The 18621-nt window shown below is 32.8% G+C and overlaps 1 protein-coding gene across 12 annotated transcripts in view; it reads right to left on the bottom strand.

Annotated features, from left to right (window-relative positions):
- Cad87A (Cadherin 87A) overlaps positions 1-18621 on the bottom strand; it is a 727969-nt gene that overhangs the window by 21694 nt on the left and 687654 nt on the right. For all 12 annotated transcript variants that reach the window (XR_013008485.1, XM_076419263.1, XM_076419271.1 and 9 more), the window contains 9 exons: positions 18298-18421; positions 17957-18246; positions 17603-17900; positions 15174-15439; positions 12037-12361; positions 3697-3930; positions 3413-3633; positions 3161-3358; positions 2924-3095 (listed from right to left, as the gene is read on the bottom strand). Coding sequence is in view for 11 of the 12 variants with exons in the window: in XM_076419263.1 (XP_076275378.1) it covers positions 2924-3095; positions 3161-3358; positions 3413-3633; positions 3697-3930; positions 12037-12361; positions 15174-15439; positions 17603-17900; positions 17957-18246; positions 18298-18421 (2128 nt within the window). In the remaining variant the exon portion in view is untranslated. The remainder of the gene's footprint in view (positions 1-2923; positions 3096-3160; positions 3359-3412; positions 3634-3696; positions 3931-12036; positions 12362-15173; positions 15440-17602; positions 17901-17956; positions 18247-18297; positions 18422-18621) is intronic.

Here is an 18621-nt window from a genome sequence, read left to right as displayed (position 1 = left end):
ATCAACTCGGTGTTTTAGTTCAGTTGGGCTTTGACATACAACAAAATTATAATCTAAATAAAATAATTGAACAAAAATGTTATCAAATATAATTTTTTAAACATTATAGTACATATAAAAATTAAAGTTAATTATACAGCCACAATAGTTTATAGGTTAGAGTTATAATCTCTTAGCTCTATTCCTTTCAAGAATTTTTCATATGCCTGACAACTGGACCACTTTCACAGGCTCATTCGTTTACATGTTTGAACTAATCCGACAACATTGTGTTTCTTTTTAACTAGAATAATATGAGGAGGAATATATTGTCTGATTTTGAAATTATTGTCGAATTTACAAATTGCGACAGGCAATACATTAAACATCTTGATGACGTATGTAGAAAAAAGTTTGAATAGACTACTTTGAATAGTACTGTATTTATATTACTATTCGCAGAACATACTCATATAATTGAATTCCGTGTGTTCTATTTAGGTTTCAACACTTACTTGTATAATAACAATTTATTACGTAGTGATAATTGTAATTTTCTTCCAATTAACTAATACATTTTCTACACTTAACTCCAGTTCTTTCATTTGCTTTTTTACATTTCCTTTCAGAACAGTTTTTCAAGATGTATTCCGAAATACCGCTTGTGCGGTGTGATTTTACGTGTACTGCTCATGTACAGGTTTACTTTCGCTAATATTTATTATAATTAACCTTGGAAAACACTGTAATTTAGTAGATTTTTTTATTAGATATTTTTAGTACTTGATAATATCTCACACCTAGACAGTTGTTTTACATTTGTTGATTTTTTTCTCCACATAAATTTGAAACACGGCAAAGTTTTCGCACATATTATAACTATACTAATTCAAAGAATTATTTGCTGTGTTTTCATGTAGAATTAATCCAGAACCAATTATTACTAACCTATTTAGTTAATTTATTCGTGAAATCTATATATGTATACTTCATAGTACTTAATTTTATTCGACATTTCTTAATCTACTCAATAACATTCTTGACAGCTGTTTGTAATCTATTTACAGTTGTTTCATTGATTAAATGATATGTTGATGTTTGGTTATCGGAATGGTCTTTAAAACTGCAACACTTAACTATAGTTTTCACCTGCCACTGGTAAAAAATGTATTTAATAATTATGTTAATGTTAATTTTCATCTGGCGGTCTTCAGCAGTAACATCCACCGCATTTGAAGTACTCTTTTTTTCTTCTATAATGTTACAAATAAGCGAAAATTAACTAAACTGACACCTCCTGCCCACATATGACATAATTGTTTTATAAAATTCGGTGTTTACATTCTGCGGATTAACAGTAGCGTGAATTTGTTTCAATTTGGTCAGTTGAATAAGAGTTGTGTGAGGAAGGAAAAGTTAAATCTCTTGAAGCGCTTGAACGCTTGAATTATCTTGGAGACGATTAAGTTCCTTTGCAGACTCCAAAGCAGACATGTTTGCTCACACGATTTTTAAAACCATTGAATAAAAAGTACTTGTCTATACGTGAATAAAATATAACCACAACTCAAAATACTTCGTATTGTCTTTATAAGTTAGTATCAAAGGTAGCTATTGAACTCTGTTTTATAAGAGATGGCACCAGTGGTAAACGAAGGTTCAAAATGGCGAATTTGATATGGCCAGGGAACATATTTTTCCGCAATTGCTCATCAGCATTACATTTGCGAATTAATTAGGCCGAAAAACAAACGCCGTTTGCGGGAGGTGAATTTTGAATTGTAAAAAAACTACAACTGAAGCGCGTAGAATAATGACATATCGTGACGAGTAAATTAGTGAAAAAACGTGCAGCAAATTGTTCCAAAGGTTAAATCCACGTGACTTCCGTGTGCAGATATCGATGAAGCTGCTGGACGAAGACTAGAGCAAAATACTCATGACGTAAAGGTTTTGTGCCTATTGTGGAATCAACTTGGCCCGGTATACTGCGAATTTATAATACAGGCATTACATGAGCACTCTATCAAATTTTACATTTGACGTTTGGGTCAGAAAAAGGCGAGGAGTTATAAAATAATCTTGTTACATGACATTGTCCATCCACATTTGGCTCAAGAGGTTGAACTCAGATTTACTCCTAATACTGTATCAACCATCAAGATAAAATTAAGACTATCGCCTTTATGAATTTATGTAAAGCTAAAATATATAGTCGGTGTAATAAAACAGTTTAAATGAATTAAATTGATAATGTTTAAATTCTAAATTTATGACGTTAAAATGTAGCAACAAGACAAAAAAAAATTAACATTATAGTACATCTAATGTATATATTATCTGGTTCCAGTTCGAAGTAACTGATAAGGAACGCAGTATGTTTCTGATTCTGACTACATAATGACTTCTTCGACATTTTCAATCAGAGTAATAATAAGAAGAGGTTTGATTTTTTGATGCGATAAAAAATCGTTTGACGGTTGATAACCTGTAATTATGATGTTTTGAATCAATGCTTGAAAGATTTTGCAGACGTTTGACAACCAAATAATTTTTAGTATTCAAATGTATAAGTCGGCATTGAACCTGTTTTAAACTAGAATAAAATGAGAATGGAAGTATTGTCTGGTTTTAAAACGAATTTACAAATTGCGAAAGGCAATGCATTCGACATCTTGATGACGTGAGTTCACTGTTAATTTGAATAGACTACATCTTTTTGTATATGACTCTAATACCATACTAATTAATTGAGATTGTTTTTTAAATTTTACCTCGGATGATTATTTGTCTCTTGTACATTTCAAGTGTCATAAAAAGTGTTTTAAAAATATTTATGGGGAAATATTTTATATTTTTAGGCGTATTTTTAAATTGCTGATTGCAAACAAATGAAGGGAACTTAATGTACTCCCAATACGGATTATAAATTACAGTAACTTACCTATTAGTGTATCGGCTTCGTTGTTTTCCGATATATAAAAATGATAGGGATTGGTGGCTGTTGAGCCTGGAAACTCTGGACGATTGTCGTTCTCGTCGACCAGAAGTACCGTTAGGTGTCTAACAGTTTGGTACCATTTTGGTGAACCGTGATCACGAGCAACTAACTGTAACTGTATTCGACAAAATAAAAGAGATGGATAATGATCATTATCGGTATATAAATGTGTTAACATACCTCATATCTAGGGTTTTCTTCTCTATCTAAATCTCTGTTTAATCGTAGTTCGCCATTTTTCTCGCTGATGACAAAATCGTCCGTTTCCTGAACAATGTTGTCCTCGACCTTAAAATGGTAGGTCACCCTCCCATTCTTGCCTTGATCTTTATCAGTAGCCTTCACAGTTAGTACCAGAAAATCTTTCTCCGCTGCGTTCTATAAAAAGTACAAGTCGGTGTTGGTGGATTCTTATAAGATTTTATAATTTACCTCCAAAATCTCCACAGTTGAGTTGGGCAAAAATGGCATCACAAATTCGGGCTTGTGATCGTTGACATTTAAAACATGCACCTTAAGAGTGGCCCTATCAGAAAGAGCACCGTTTCCAGCGCCGTCTCTAGCTTCTACAACTAGGTTGAAAACTTTCGTTTGGCCAAGAAGGGATTTATGGGCGTAAAGGATACCAGTATCCATTCCAAGTAAGAAGATATCTGAAAACATTATATAATAATTGAGTAAAAATTATATGACAACACTCTAAAATGAATAAACACCATTATCATTTCCGGAAATGATACTGTAGTGGACATTTCCATTAATTCCAGAGTCTAAATCAGTGGCGTTTAATTGGATCAACGGCACTGGTGGATTAAGTCTCACATCTTCCATAACATTGACTTCGTAAGCTTGATCTGTGAATTTAGGCGCATTGTCGTTGACATCATTGATTTTGATGTATATTGGAACAGACATTGATCGTCGAATGTTCACTGGTGCCTTATCAAATGCTACAATAAACAAAAATAATTTTAAATAGTGTCGTTTAAACTTGAAGTTTGAAAAATGAAAAACTTGAAAAAATTTATTGTGCCGACCTTTCTTCAATCTTTTAAGTAGTTTCATTGAGCAGTGTCCATAGAGTCAAATTTTTATTTTTCTAAATTTGTCATATTTCATTCAGAAATATTCAGAAGTATGCGTTAAATCGAGAGAATAAGTCGGTTTTGTGATTTATGAGAAGGCATCATCGTGTGATGGTAATGTTAAAAAGTATTGGTCTGTAATTTTAGTATTTTTTGATGACAGTTTGGTGTAGCAAAAAAGTAATGCGAACATTTGAGCGCCTTGCCTTCTTTGATTTCAATAAAAAATTAATAATTCAATCTATTATTAGTTTCCCGTTTATCTGGTTTATTTGTATTATTACCGAAATATCGGCCTATTTCTTATATGAATGTATTTTGTTTTATACAATTTAATATGAAGAATTATATTATATGTTTTAAAGTATTTTTGCCACATATTTAGGTGGATTTAAATTTTTTTTATTCACTAAGTAGGAGGATTACCTGCAGTTTTATACTTTTATATGAAATTTTGTGTGAAACATTTTTTTATTAATTTCTGTACAATTTTAACATCTGTTTTTATAACGTAATTTTCATAGCATTTACCAGAAAACGCACTACAATAAAAAACAAGCCAAAAGTGCTGTGTGACGGAATGTGAGAGTGTTCAAATTTTAAAATTCTTTTCCAAAGGATTATCAGAAAATGTTTTTATAAACAATGCTAAAATTCACGGAATATTTTGTCACCTCCTAAAGAGTCAAAGCATAAGTCTCATTATACTGGATGTATTTAATTAATAATATGAATGACACCTTAACCCGTATGAATTACCTGAACCTACCACAAAGAAAAATATGGCCATATAAGTACTATATTGGAATCAGCAGAAGTTGTTTAGTCCACATTGGAATATGCAAAGATTAATTAGAAGCAGATATTTTTCAAACGAAGTAACAAGAGGTTTGCAAACTTCAACATCAGGCAGTTAAAAACTAAAAAGACCAAATAATAAGTGTATATGTGGTAATAATAATTAAATGTTGTTTAATTTGATGAATGGTGGATGAGAAAGAAACAAGGACAGTATATTCTCTTTTATCATTATATTATTGGCCTAATGAAAAAAACAATCATATTTGTGAGGTTTAACAATTGACGGTTGATTTTAGTTAACAGTATTTATGTTACAATTATTATTACATTCAAAGTATTCATTACATTCATTAATCAGATATTTGGGTATAAGGTTATTAATGAGCTGATGTGGCGAACAATCGGAAATAATATAAAAACGATTCAGTTTGCTTCTTAAGCACTAATCTTATGATACGGAACGTCGTAGAAACAAAGCAGGCAACTGTTTGTATGGTGTAACGATTAGAACGTTATACTTACACGCGGAGGTCGCGGCTTCAATTCTCAACGGAGGCAGGAATTTTTGTTTTTGTTCTAGTTTGGTTGGAAAATTTGTCAGATCACCTAGGTCACACTAGGTAGCGGACCCCGGGTCCTGAAGCGTTCGTTATATTTGATCATTGTTTCTTTATTCCTATTTTTCCTCATACGGGCTGCACTTTTAATTGGGCTATCCATTGTAATACTTAATAAAATAACTGCGCAATTTATTGAGTAAATATCTAACACTAAAAAGGGAAAAATAAAATATTTTTAACAAAAAAATTGAACCGACTTCAAAAAAGGAATAAGGAACTCTCTAAAAATAAAAAATAATCCAACTTATCTTATAACCAGCGGATCAGTTGGAAGGCGGTGCCGAGCCCAAGCAATACAAAAATAATAACAAAATTTTGTGACATACACAAAATTAAATTACGAACAAAACAAATTTAATTTGTTGCTTGGCACCGACTTCAAAGTGATCACTTGGTAGTAGTTAAAATAATATTGTAAATAAATAAATAGGTTTAGATAGGTATTAAACTAAGTTTTGTGTATCTAGTAGAATATAATGTACGTGTATTAGATAGGTTAAATATTTTTTTTGTTTGTTATTATTTAGTTATTGCAACGATTATTATGTACATATTTTCTTTTAATTTTTTTTGTGATAACTTAGATTGTTAATCTAAGTTTGATTATTTTTTGATTTTTAGTGAGTTCCTTATTTATTTTTTGAAGTCAAAATTCAAATTAAAATTTTTTGTTAAAAATATTTTATTATAATATAAACGAATCCCTTATCATGTAAACATATTACTCGTCATTTTGTCAACAGATATCACACCGATTTTGTTGAATATCGCGCTATATTTTATTTTAATTAAATCAAATATTTCGATTTATTTCGAATCTCATTATCAAATTAGTTGGCTTTAATATTAATGACATGGTTGATTCGTCAATTAATTACTAATACAACTGATTAGAATATAATTCATTGAAATGCTATTGTTCTTACTCATATTTTGCATCGATGACAATAACATTTGATTTATGGATGTTGTTTGATAGGGCGAACATAAATTTCATTATATTCAACGCTCTTTTGGTACGCATTTCAGTTAAGCTGGTGAATATTATTAGATATTTACATCAAACCATACGAAGCCCAGAAAATAATTAATGATTGTTCTGCGTAAATCCGAATGAGTCGTAAACAATGTCAGATTTTACTATTGACTTCAAATAATTGTATCATAAACCACATAAGAATTTTTAACAACAGAATCAAGTTTCTAAGCGAAAAACTAAGAAGTTTATTTCGTAGCTTTACAAATAAATGGATTGTAATCATGTAGAGTAGAATAATGTTATTTTACGAACGATAACTCAGGGGAGAAGAAATTTTAAGAATGTTTTAAGGTCCTTTGAGTCTAATACTAATAGTAACATAGTTATTGAGAACGCCTTTACTAAACTCTAGCAATTAGATAATGAAAGACAAATCATAACAGGAATTTGTTTCAAGCAGAAATATTTGTATGTACTTTCTAGAGCATTTACTTTAAATCTGTTAAATAGTGATTTATATCGTTCTTGTGATTAAGCGCACATTTTCATAGGATTAAGAATCAGACATTTTTTATTGGTAAGTGACTTAAAATTATGACCAAATTATGATATATTTAAAAAAGAATTGAAATATTTTTTTAGATGAAGTTCTGTGTAGGAATATTGTATGCTCTCTGAAATATATTTTATCTAAAAATATAAAAAACCATCATTCCACATTTATTTTTTTAATATATATTTTAAAGTCTTCTTTTACCAACTATGGGTTAATCTGGACTGGGCCTAAAGTTTAACGTGGGCTCCGAACCACGATCCTCAGCATTAAAAGCCTACGGACTGGCGAGTGACCAACTTTAGAAATCATCCCAGAAAACATCCGGTCTTACCCAGCCTGGTTACTGGCGTGACTGGGATCATTTTCCTTGTCGGATTTTACACTCTTGCCTAGAACATTCACAAATTTTAAACAATCACAAACATAAATTTACGACCATGCCCCAGCAGAATTTGAACCCGCGGCTATCGCAACAGTAGGAGGACTGTCCCATCGCCTTTACCACTGTGCTACCAAGCCGGCTAAAACAATTTATATTTACAACGGTCTCGATCTGTTCTAGATGCTAACGCTCTGCTCTAGGTCTAATGAGAGCAATTTTTAAAAACCCTGAAAAATATTTCTTACAATAATTACTAGATGTGGTTTGTGAGTGTTTAGACCGTTTCATGCTACAAAAACGTGCCACTCTAAAAACATATAAAAAGTAAGTAAAATCCTTCTTGTTTGATTTGCACATGGCAAATATTTTTCGAAAAGTAATTTTCATATCGTGGTGATATTACTTTTTGCAATTGAATTCAAGTTATTTACAACACAAACAATATTTTGTATGAAAAGTTACGAAATGTGAATTTACTATAAATCTTGTTTTTAATAAAAGAAGTGACGATGGCCTAAAATATTGAATATAAAAACACCATCCTAAAGAAACGACCAAAGTCCCGTCTGTATAGAAAGGTTTTCCAAGTTTAAATGACAGACAATTCGAATAGCTTATCTAAAGCTTAGATCAGCTTATCCTAATAGCTCATTCTAATAGCTAGAAAAACTGAGCTACTGTAATCCGTCTTTGATAGTCATGAACTTAGAACTGGAAGCTTCTGTCTAAATTCCAGTAGATTACTTTAGCTCAGAGCAACTTCAGTCGCCTTTGGTAGCCTTACACTCTGAAACGTCCTTGTGCCGAAAAGAACTAGAAGTGCTTTTCAAAGTTTGGGTTTTTCCTAATTGGAAAGGCTTAAATTTTGAAGGCTCAAGGACACCTACTTTGAGCAATATCAATCCAGCTTTTGCAACCTTATATCTTCAACTGCGATGATTTTCCCCAACTTCACTTAGTTACATCAAAGAAGGCGTTATATTGGCCGGAATATAAACTGAAATATGTTGAAATGAAACAATGTTAAAAATTTGAAGGTAAATGTGCAAATGAGATACAATGCTGTCTTATAAGTTCGAACATGTAAACGAACCAGCCTGTCAAAGTTGTCCAGTTGTCAAACGTATACAAAATTCTTCAAAACAATAGTAATGAAACCGGAAAACGTTGTTTTAACGCTTTGTTAGTTTTGATAAACAAATCGCTGCTTATTATTACCCTGACTAAAAATTCCGATGGCAGACAGAACAGATCGCCACTCTAATCAGTTATTTCGAACAGGAACGAGATAATAGAGGTCCCCTCTTGCTATAAAATTCCTTAAAGAATTAAGTATTTTTACTGTTAAATATTAATTTGCTTCGTTTTTTATTGAAAATATATTTTAGCGCGTTGCAGCTGCTCTGAATGTTAGTATGGACATGGCCACTTTATAATAGAGGCACTAAATATCTCAAAAAATTAAAACAAAATCTTGGATCCACTGAAAAGAAATCGTCCTAATACGAAGCGGGTGGCGAATCAAATCAGCTTGATGTCTAAAGTCGATGGAACAAGGTAAAAGTTCGAATAAGAATTAATTAGGTTTTATTAGTCATAACAATTATTAATAATTCATTGCAGATGTATTGTGCTTCATGCTGGAAAGAGGAATGGTTAATAGCACCTTCGGTTTGGATGATCTCGATCAGTCACATTGAAGGAGAAATTGAGAAATGATGGAATCGTGAACAAACGTACGATAGATTGGAAATGAACAGCTTAGTTATTCACTTGAGTGAAACTTTCTGAATATGGGATTATGATTCAATGCTGATTATGCCCAAGACAGGGCGATGAGAGAGGAAACACTAAATGTGTGTATATTATTAATATAAGATAATTGTAGGAAATAGTATTCTAGAGTCTGAAAGATTTATGTCCATTAGTGTGTATAATTGTTCAGAAGATACATGAGTAATTAGTTAAAGTGTGCGATGAGAGAAAAAATATCAACTGTTTTGCAGGTATGGCAAATGCATTAGGGATAATTCAGTCATTAATTTTTTCAAGAGTGGTGTACACAGGTAGTAGCAGAAGAAATGGAAAATAAAGTGAAATCAAAATGACTTGACAAGGAAACACACCATCGAAGGAAAGTAAAATACATTAATTGGATATAAAATTGTTAATTAGGTAGATTAGGCCTCCTAGGGGATACCACTAAATAAAATTACGCGCCTGAAATTCTACCTCATGGGTGGTGTGGAAAATAGTTCAATATAAATATAATAAAACAATTCTAACCTATAAATTATTATGGCTGTATATATATTGTGCTTTATATTATTCGATAACATTTTTGTTTCATTATTTTATTTAAACTACAATTTTGTTGTATGTCAAAGCCAAACTGAACTAAAACTCATAGTTGATTGGGCGACAATTGATTCACAATTACGACGTTTTGACGTCTTAAATTTAGATGACGTATGTTCACACCAACTTTGGATATACTATACCATAGATGCCATACTTAGAACAAAATCCGTCAAGATTTTGTTATTATATTGGGTCAATGTTCTTATTTATTGTATGTAGGTACTTAGTTATCTGCATTATTTGATTCGTAGATTCTGCCATGTGAATGACGTCACAGTCATTTTACACAAATTATTTTTAAAATATTAATTTTAAACCTCGTTATATAATATGTAATGGTTTTCAAGATAAAATGTTATAAAAATTATGCCAAGCATATAAATGATCTGTATGACATATTTTTGGATTAAAGTTAGCAGAAGTGTAACAAGAAAGCATGACAAATTTGTTATCAGTATAATAAAACAAAAATACATTTATAATTCATATTTCTTTAGTGTCTTTAATTAATATAATAATATTATATATGTGTGTATATAAAAAATATATATTCTGATGTATTCGTTTTTATTTCAATTTTATTTATCAATAGAATATGATGCTATGGTGTCACGTGGCGCATCTGCGTGGTAATATCTGTTTAACAATAAATTAAATGCCTTCGCAACAAAATATTTTCTTTATAGGTGTCTATAATGCATATTTAAACAAATCAATCATATTACCAAAATGGCGATTACAGTACTATTGGGATATTGGACCTTGCAAGACTTTTCTTCAGATACACCTATTGAGTTTTCTCTCTACTGCTCTATGGACTGAAGTTGCTGCGAACCCATAGCTTACACTTGGGTATTCACAACAATACATTTTAAAGGAACATTAAAGGCAAACTGGTGGTAAAATTGATACACACAAATAATTTCACTACAACTATAATCTGTACCACTAATATGCCTCTGGTCGTTTCTTTAGGTGCAATATCGCGCGACTGATACAGCTCTAGACAGCTAGAAAGAAGGAACTCGGAAGGAAAGAAAGAAGTCGTTTGTATGACAGGTTAATTGAAAAGTCCCCGGCCGGACACATAGATGGCGCTACTAGAATTAAATCCATATATTTTTTTGGTAGGAATAACCCTCAAAAGATGCATGTATAAATTTGACAGCTCTTGGCTCATTAGTTTGTAAATTATAGCATTTTGAGTGAAGCAACTTTTGTTATTGTGAAAAAAATGGATAAAAAGGCATTTTGCGTCTTGATAAAATATTGCTTTTTGAAGGGAAAAAATACAGTTGAAGCAAAAACTTGGCTTGATATCAACTGAACGTGTACATCATATCACTCACGAATATTTAGGTATCAGAAAGCTCTGTGCAAAGTGGATGCCACGCGAGCTCACTTTTGACCAAAAACAACCACGAGTTGATGATTCGGAGCAGTGTTTGAAGATGATCAAGAGTAACAAACCCGAGTTTTTGCGTCGATATGTCCAATCGACAGTCATCCGAGTGGACTTCACATGATGAACCAGCTCCAAAGCGTGGGAAAACCCAACAGTCGGCTGGCAAGGTTATGGCGTCTGTATTTTGGGATGCGCATGGAATAATTTTCATTGACTACCTTAAAAAAGGAAGGACCATCAACAGCAACTACTACATGGCGCTATTGGACCGTTTGAAGGGCGAAATCGTCGCAAAACGGCCGCATTTGAAGAAAAAGAAGGTGCTGCTTCACCAAGACAATGCACCGTGTCACAAGTCAGTGAAAACGATGGCAAAAATCTATGAATTGGGCTTCGAATTGCTTCCTCATCCACCGTATTCTCCAGATCTGGTTCCCAGCGACTATTTCCTGTTCTCAGATCTCAAAAGAATGCTCGCTGGGAAGAAATTTTCGTCGAATGAAGAAGTGATCGCCGAAACTGAGGCCTATTTTGAAGCAAAGGACAAATCGTACTACAAAAATGGTATCGAAAAGTTGGAGGGTCGCTATAAGCAGTGTATCACCCTTGAAGGGAATTATGTTGAATAAAAAAAACTAATTTTGCCAGAAAAAATGTGTTTTACTATGGTAGGCCGGGGACTTTTCAATTGACCTGTTATAGCAAACTTCTTAAACAGTGACATTAAAAATCTCATTCTTTTGTTATTTTTTAAGCATAATTAATATAGAAAATAATTTAAGTAGATGTTGTAAATTAAATAATGAACAGACTTATTCTAAGCCGTTGGAATTGAATAAAACATGGGCTATATCGTTATTCACTTACCTACGACTTGTAGTACGCATTCCGCGATTGTCTCGTGATCCAGAAAGTTCGAGTTAGCGACGGTAATAACGCCGCTTCTTGGGTCGATATGGAAATTCTCGCTGTGCTCTCCCGTTAAATTATAAAATACTTCTCCGTACTCGCCTCTATCCTTATCTACGGCCGTTACTTGCAGCAGAACGGTGTCGTTGGGAGAGTTCTCATCGATGGATACGTTGTAGGACGTTTGCGTGAATACAGGATCGTTATCGTTCAGATTGATGATCTTGACTTGGACCAAGGCGGACGCGTTCAGTTGCGGAACTCCACTGTCGTAAGCATATACCTGAAAATAAAAGACAAGGCTGTTTATTCGACTATATCAGATATTATATACATGTAATTTTTTTAAAAATAATTACGTCTTACATTAGATATGTTTAGTATAATCTTCTCACACTATGTATTTCCCAAATTAAAATAAATATAAATTACTTAAATCTTATATATAAAATTCTCATGTCACAATGTTCGTTCCAATACTCCTCCGAAACGGCTTAACCGATTTTCATGAATTTTTTTATGCATATTCAGTAGGTCCAAGAATCGGCTACTATCTTTTTTTCAAACCCCTAAGTGATAAGGGGTGTTTACCCCAATTTTTTTTTAATTTTTTGGATAATTTTTTATTATTATGTGGCATTACTAAATACTATTAAATTTTCACTTTTCTACCACCAACCCCTGTTTTTTAATAGTTATTTTAATAATTTTATAATTTCTTATCCCGCTCGATAACATCAATTATTATAACTTGGTAAGTTACGTGCCACGGCTGTGTAACGGTACGCGATTAGTCATTAAAAAATTAATGAAAAACGTTACCGGAGCCACCATTTTAAACGGCAAGTTTCGAGGTGAAAATATATTAATACCACGAATACCTACTGTACCCACAGATGTGCCAATTCAATTTAAGCGTATTCAATTTCCGATTAGATTGGCATTTACAATGAATTTTTATATACTTATTATATATACTTATACTTATTATATATATAAAATGACAATTAATAAATCCCAAGACCAAACAATGTCTGTTTGTGGCTTAGATTTGAACACGCCATGTTTTTAACACGGATAAAGTTGCATGCTCTCGAGTAGATAAACCATCAAGAGATTAATATTATGCTGTGAATTAATGATATAAATAATTATTACTTAAAATAAATGATAATAAATTAAAAAAATAATGTTTGGTGTTCAGTTATTTTTACATTCCCTCATTGTTCACAGCGCTCCATGCCTTTTTCACTCATATACCATATCCTTACACACTTCCAATAAGTTAGTTTTTTTTCTACACTAGAAATTCTCTAGAAATTATTTGCATGGCAAAACAACGTTTGCCGGGTCAGCTAGTTAAAGATAAGAATAACACTTAGACACTATGCTAGTGGGTGTGGTTTGGTTTCCTTCAGTCTTCTGATTTCTTGGGTGTTATCCAGTAGCTGTATTGCTCCTACGTTGCTGCCCTTTAGCAACCTTATTTCATGTTTTAAGGCGACATGTCAAATCACTTTGTAAATCCATTTTATATCGAGGTCATCGTATAGCCCTTCGTTGGTTACTTAGCGATTAATTACAATTGATAATTAATCATAAAACTTTGTTTGGGCAGGGTTGGATTACTAATTGGTTTGATGTTTTAATGCAACCCAATATTTGCACTCCATAGGTCCATATTGGTTTATGATTGATAGATAAACCAATATTTTTGATTTTAGTTCCTGCTTGAGAGTATTTTCCAACTAACCTGTACAGTTGTTTGACTTCGAGTCTGATCTACTCTGCTTTTTGTCTAATATAATGTTTCCAATTAACCTACGATCGAGATGGATGTCGAGGTATTTAGCTGATTTTGATTGACAAATAGGGCAGCCGTCAACCGATATAATTAGGTTTTTATCATTTTGCCGCCAGCGCAAAATTAACATGGACAGTTTTTGAGCTATAAAGATGTATTTTCCAGTTTCTAGTACATTTTTAGATATTGTTGATTGCCACTTGTTGTTTTTCTACTCAGTTAGGCACTGTGTCGTCGGATAATCTTTCAAGTACTGTTCCTTTTGTTGATGGGATATTAGCAGTATAGATCAGCTACAGGAGATCTTGTAGAATAGCCACAAATGCCATAACCGGTCAAAACCTTGTAAGTCGTCCAAGAATATCCCAGAGCTTTCAAGGGATTTTCTTTCTTTTCACCGCTGTTACTCTGTGCATTTGGCTCATTGGAAAGTGGTGATTTCGAAATCCGAACAGGAAATCTGGTATGCGTAAATAAGATCCAACTTATTCTGTCGGTTTGTCAGGTTTTTTAAGCGTAATTATTTGGGCAACCTTAAAATATTCCGGAACATGTTCCAGTCTCATACAAAAATTAAATATATATGTCAACACTGCTTTTCGTGGCAATTCTTTCAATAACACAGGTGAAATATTATCAATTCCAGGAGTCTTTTTAGGATTCATATTGTTATCAATTTCTGTGGCAACTTCCATTGGAGGAATCCCATTTGCAGCAACATTGGGTTGATAAATAGGAGTTGAATCCATTTTAGATTCCATGTCATTCGGTTGGAATACTTTAGCTAAATGTTGTGCGAATTATTCAGCTTTTTCGCCGTTACGTCGAACCCATTCACTTCGATCTTTGGTGATTGGTCAGAAATTTCTGAGTTGTTTTCCTATTTGCTATTGCTATTGGCTATTGGAATAATTTAAAAATTTAGGAATTTTTAAAAAAATAGTAAAAATCCTATGTATATATGAAGAATGTATACAGACAATTGTAATGATTAAAAGTGCTTCCAGAAAAGACTGGGGCTACTTTTAATATATTGGATTACTTTGAATGAGGTAACGTTAATTTAGAAAAAACAATATCCTATTTGCGTTTTTCGCAATTGTTTTTATCGTTCCTATTGGTTCCTTAATGACTAGTTGAGTAACACTTCAATTTTTATTAATATATGATTGATGTAATTAAAAAAAGGGATACGATAGTAACTATTGATGGAAAATACATTGAGAAATAATAATAAACGGAGATTTTCCTATAAAATATAGCCTTGTTGAACAGTTACATAAGCACTTACCGTAAATGTCAACTCTATTGTTTCTTCATAATCAATGTTTTTCTTAATTTGAACGATGCCAGTGCCGTTATTGATCTGAAAATATTCATTTTCTGGATAGATTGTGTAACCGGCAATGTCCGAATCTTCATCGAAGGCTTTGTACGTAGACACAATTGTCCCAACAGGCAGTTCTTCCTTGATCTCCAAGAAATAAATAGGATGCTCCACTGTCCATGGAGGAACAAAGTTGGGCGGAGAATCATTTACATCCAAAATGGTGATAACTGGAAAAGTTAAAAGTGTTCAGCATTCTGTTCCAACTACAAATTCAGAAATAGTAGATGGATTCATTTTATCAGAAAAAGTTTTTTGTGTCTTTTGTTAAAAATTTTAATGCAAAAAACGGAAAATTTTAAGCTTTCTAGGTTGATTCATAGTTAGCTTTTCATGGTAACTGTTATCATTATAACCATCATTATGGAAGAAATTATAGTTTCGATTTCAATTTATTATTAGCAAAATCTTATTTATTAATTTAAATATTTAAATTCGCATTAATCTGCCTACGTTAGTGTCGTAATCGATTGATTGAAATTATAATTTGACTTGGAATTTGAAGGTGACATTCTAAGGGTTTTGCAAAATTTTGATAAAAACAATGTGAGAAAAAAATAGTTCCTACGCTCAACACCATCGGATAAAACAAGTCGAGTTATATCTGATATGACAGGTCAATTGAAAAGCCGCCGGCCTACCATAGTAAAACAAATTTTTTTGAAAAAAATAGTTTTTTTATTCAACATAATTACCCTTCAAGGGTGATTTTTTTTGTTTCAAAATAGGCCTCAGTTTTGGCGATCACCTCTTCATTCGACGAAAATTTCTCTTTCTTTCGAAAGTAGTTGGTGAGGGCCAGATCTGGAGAATACGGTGGACGAGGAAGCAAGTCGACCCCAATTCATGGATTTTTGACACGGTGCATTGTCTTGGTGAAGCAGCACTTTCTTTTTCTTCAAATGCGGCAATCCATGAAACATGGTTCCATCATTTCACTCCGAAGTCCAATCCACAATCATCCGAACAACAGTCGGCTGGCAAGGCTTATGGCGTCTGTATTTTGCGATTTCATCCATTGTCACATATCGACGCAAAAACTCGGGTTTATTACGCTTGATCATCGTCAAACACTGCTTCGAATCATCATCTTGTCCTTGTTTTTGGTCAAAAGTGAGCTCGCGCAGCAGAGTGTCTGCTGTTTCATTCAGTTTCATTTTACGATAATTCAAAATCATTTTGTGGATTTTTTAAATGTTTTCTTCGGTAACAACCTCTTTTGGGCGTCCACTGTGTTCACCCTATTCGGTGCTCATTTCACCATGTCTAAACTTAGCATACCAATCCTTGATGGTTGATTTGCCTGAGGCAGTGTCCGGAAACTCGGCATCAAGCCAAGTTTTTGCTTCAACTGTATTTTTCCCTTCAAAAAGCAATATTTTATCAATACGCGAAATTCCTTTTTATCGATTTTTTTCACAATAACAAAAGTTGCTTCACTCAAAATACTATAATTAAAAAAACTAATGATCCGACAGCTGTCAAATTTATACATGCATCTTTTGAGGGTTAAGACTAACTAAAAAACATACGGATCTAATTCTAGTAGGGCCATCTACGTGTTAGGCTGGAGACTTTTCAAATGACCTGTCATTGTTATTTTATTTCAAATATGTTAATTAAAATCTCTAATTATACAATGATTATATGATGTCCATGAAAAAATAAAGGTCAGTTAATTTCATACAGGATGCTCTTTCAATTAACGTTAATGCCTTTTCTCATTAAATATACAGTCGTATTATAATAATTTTGTTTACTCCCTTCATACTTGAAAATGAGCTACCGAAACGAGATCCGATTTAGTTAGTGTAATAAAATAATTAAGTAAATTTAATATATTTGCACTATAGTATGTAAAAAAATATAATTAGTAATTTTCTATGTGTCATATATTTCTCTAATTAGAATTCATTTGATAAGCTCAAAATTAAATTGGGGAAATAAACGAACACATATATATAGTTCCTTTTCAAAACACCGCACCACTCATACTTGTCAAGCGGCTGATGACACATGACGCTGATTTCCTAAGGTCAACCGAGTAAAAAAGTAAGGGTAAGTTTAAATAGGAAACATTAAATCAAAAAATGCAATAATAACAATAAAGTCAATAAAATATTAAGCAGCCTATAATATAAAAGCACTCAACAAATATTTCATTGCATATATTTCATTCCATCGTTCCGAAGATATTTATTTGAATAAGGAGACTAAGGAAAAAATTATGAACCCTATTTTATTTTTGTTACGTCACATGTCACAATGATGTTTCTTTTACTTTTACTGCAACTAACGAATAACTAAAATTACGAAATTATTATACGACTCACCTAGCAGTCCTTGTCCCTGTTGAACTGTAGGTGCGGTAATGTCGGTAACCAATACTGGTATCCGCACTATTGCAGCTAAGTCCCTCTGCAATAGATTACCTACTGTAACCTTCCCAGTGTTTTTATCTACGGTGAAGAATTCTTTGAATATCTCTGTCCCCGATACTTCTATGCCATGTTTATCAAGAGCAGTGATTGGTTCAGTGGCGGCAAAATTCAGAGCTTCCGAAGAGTTTACATCAGGATCCAATGCTATCAACGTGTGAATGATGGTACCAACGGGTACGTCCTCCATAACCTGGTAGATATTTTTGATCCATTATTTCGTCATTATTGGGTTATTAATCTACTTACCTCTGCTTTCTGTGTTGCGGGTACAAAATAAGGCATCTTATCATTGGTATTAAGAATCCTGACTGTTAATGTTGTTGTGCCGCTTAATGGCGGTTCTCCATGATCTGTGGCTACAACTTCAATATTATAAGTATTGCGTCGGTCATAGTCCAGTTTGGAAGCCACGGTGACCACTCCTGAAGTATTGTCAATGATGAAATCTTCATAAGCTCCTTTCGAAAGGGAATATTCCAGTTCTGCATTGATACCAGTGTCTGCATCAGTTGCTTCAACCTTCACCAACGTTGTTCCTAATGGTACATGGATGTTAGTGAAACAAAAGGGTGAGAGATATATATTACCTATAGATGCGTCTTCAGCAATAACCTCCAAATAGCTTTCCTTTGAGAAAATTGGAGAATTGTTATTTATATCTAGAACTGTGATGTTAACTGTAGCGGTAGTTGTGAATTGACCATCACTAGCCTAAAAAAATACATCTGTTGGTGAACAACTTAAGTAATTTTCAAGAAAAGTGTTAATAATGATTAGAAAACGCACACCAATCAATATAACTGTAGCTCCTATACATATAGCATTAGCTAGAGCTTATTATATAGCCTGTTTTTAAAACTGACTTTTAATATATATATATGTGATGCTCATTTTAGAAAAAAAGTCCTTTA

The sequence above is a fragment of the Rhynchophorus ferrugineus genome, unplaced genomic scaffold (genome assembly GCF_030347505.1).
Source record: "Rhynchophorus ferrugineus isolate W39M unplaced genomic scaffold, kcgeb_rfMv2 rfM1, whole genome shotgun sequence".
In the NCBI taxonomy this organism is placed as follows: Eukaryota; Metazoa; Arthropoda; class Insecta; order Coleoptera; family Curculionidae; genus Rhynchophorus; species Rhynchophorus ferrugineus.
The sequence above is the reverse complement of the archived record's forward strand: the minus strand, read 5'-3'. Positions and strand labels throughout refer to the sequence as shown.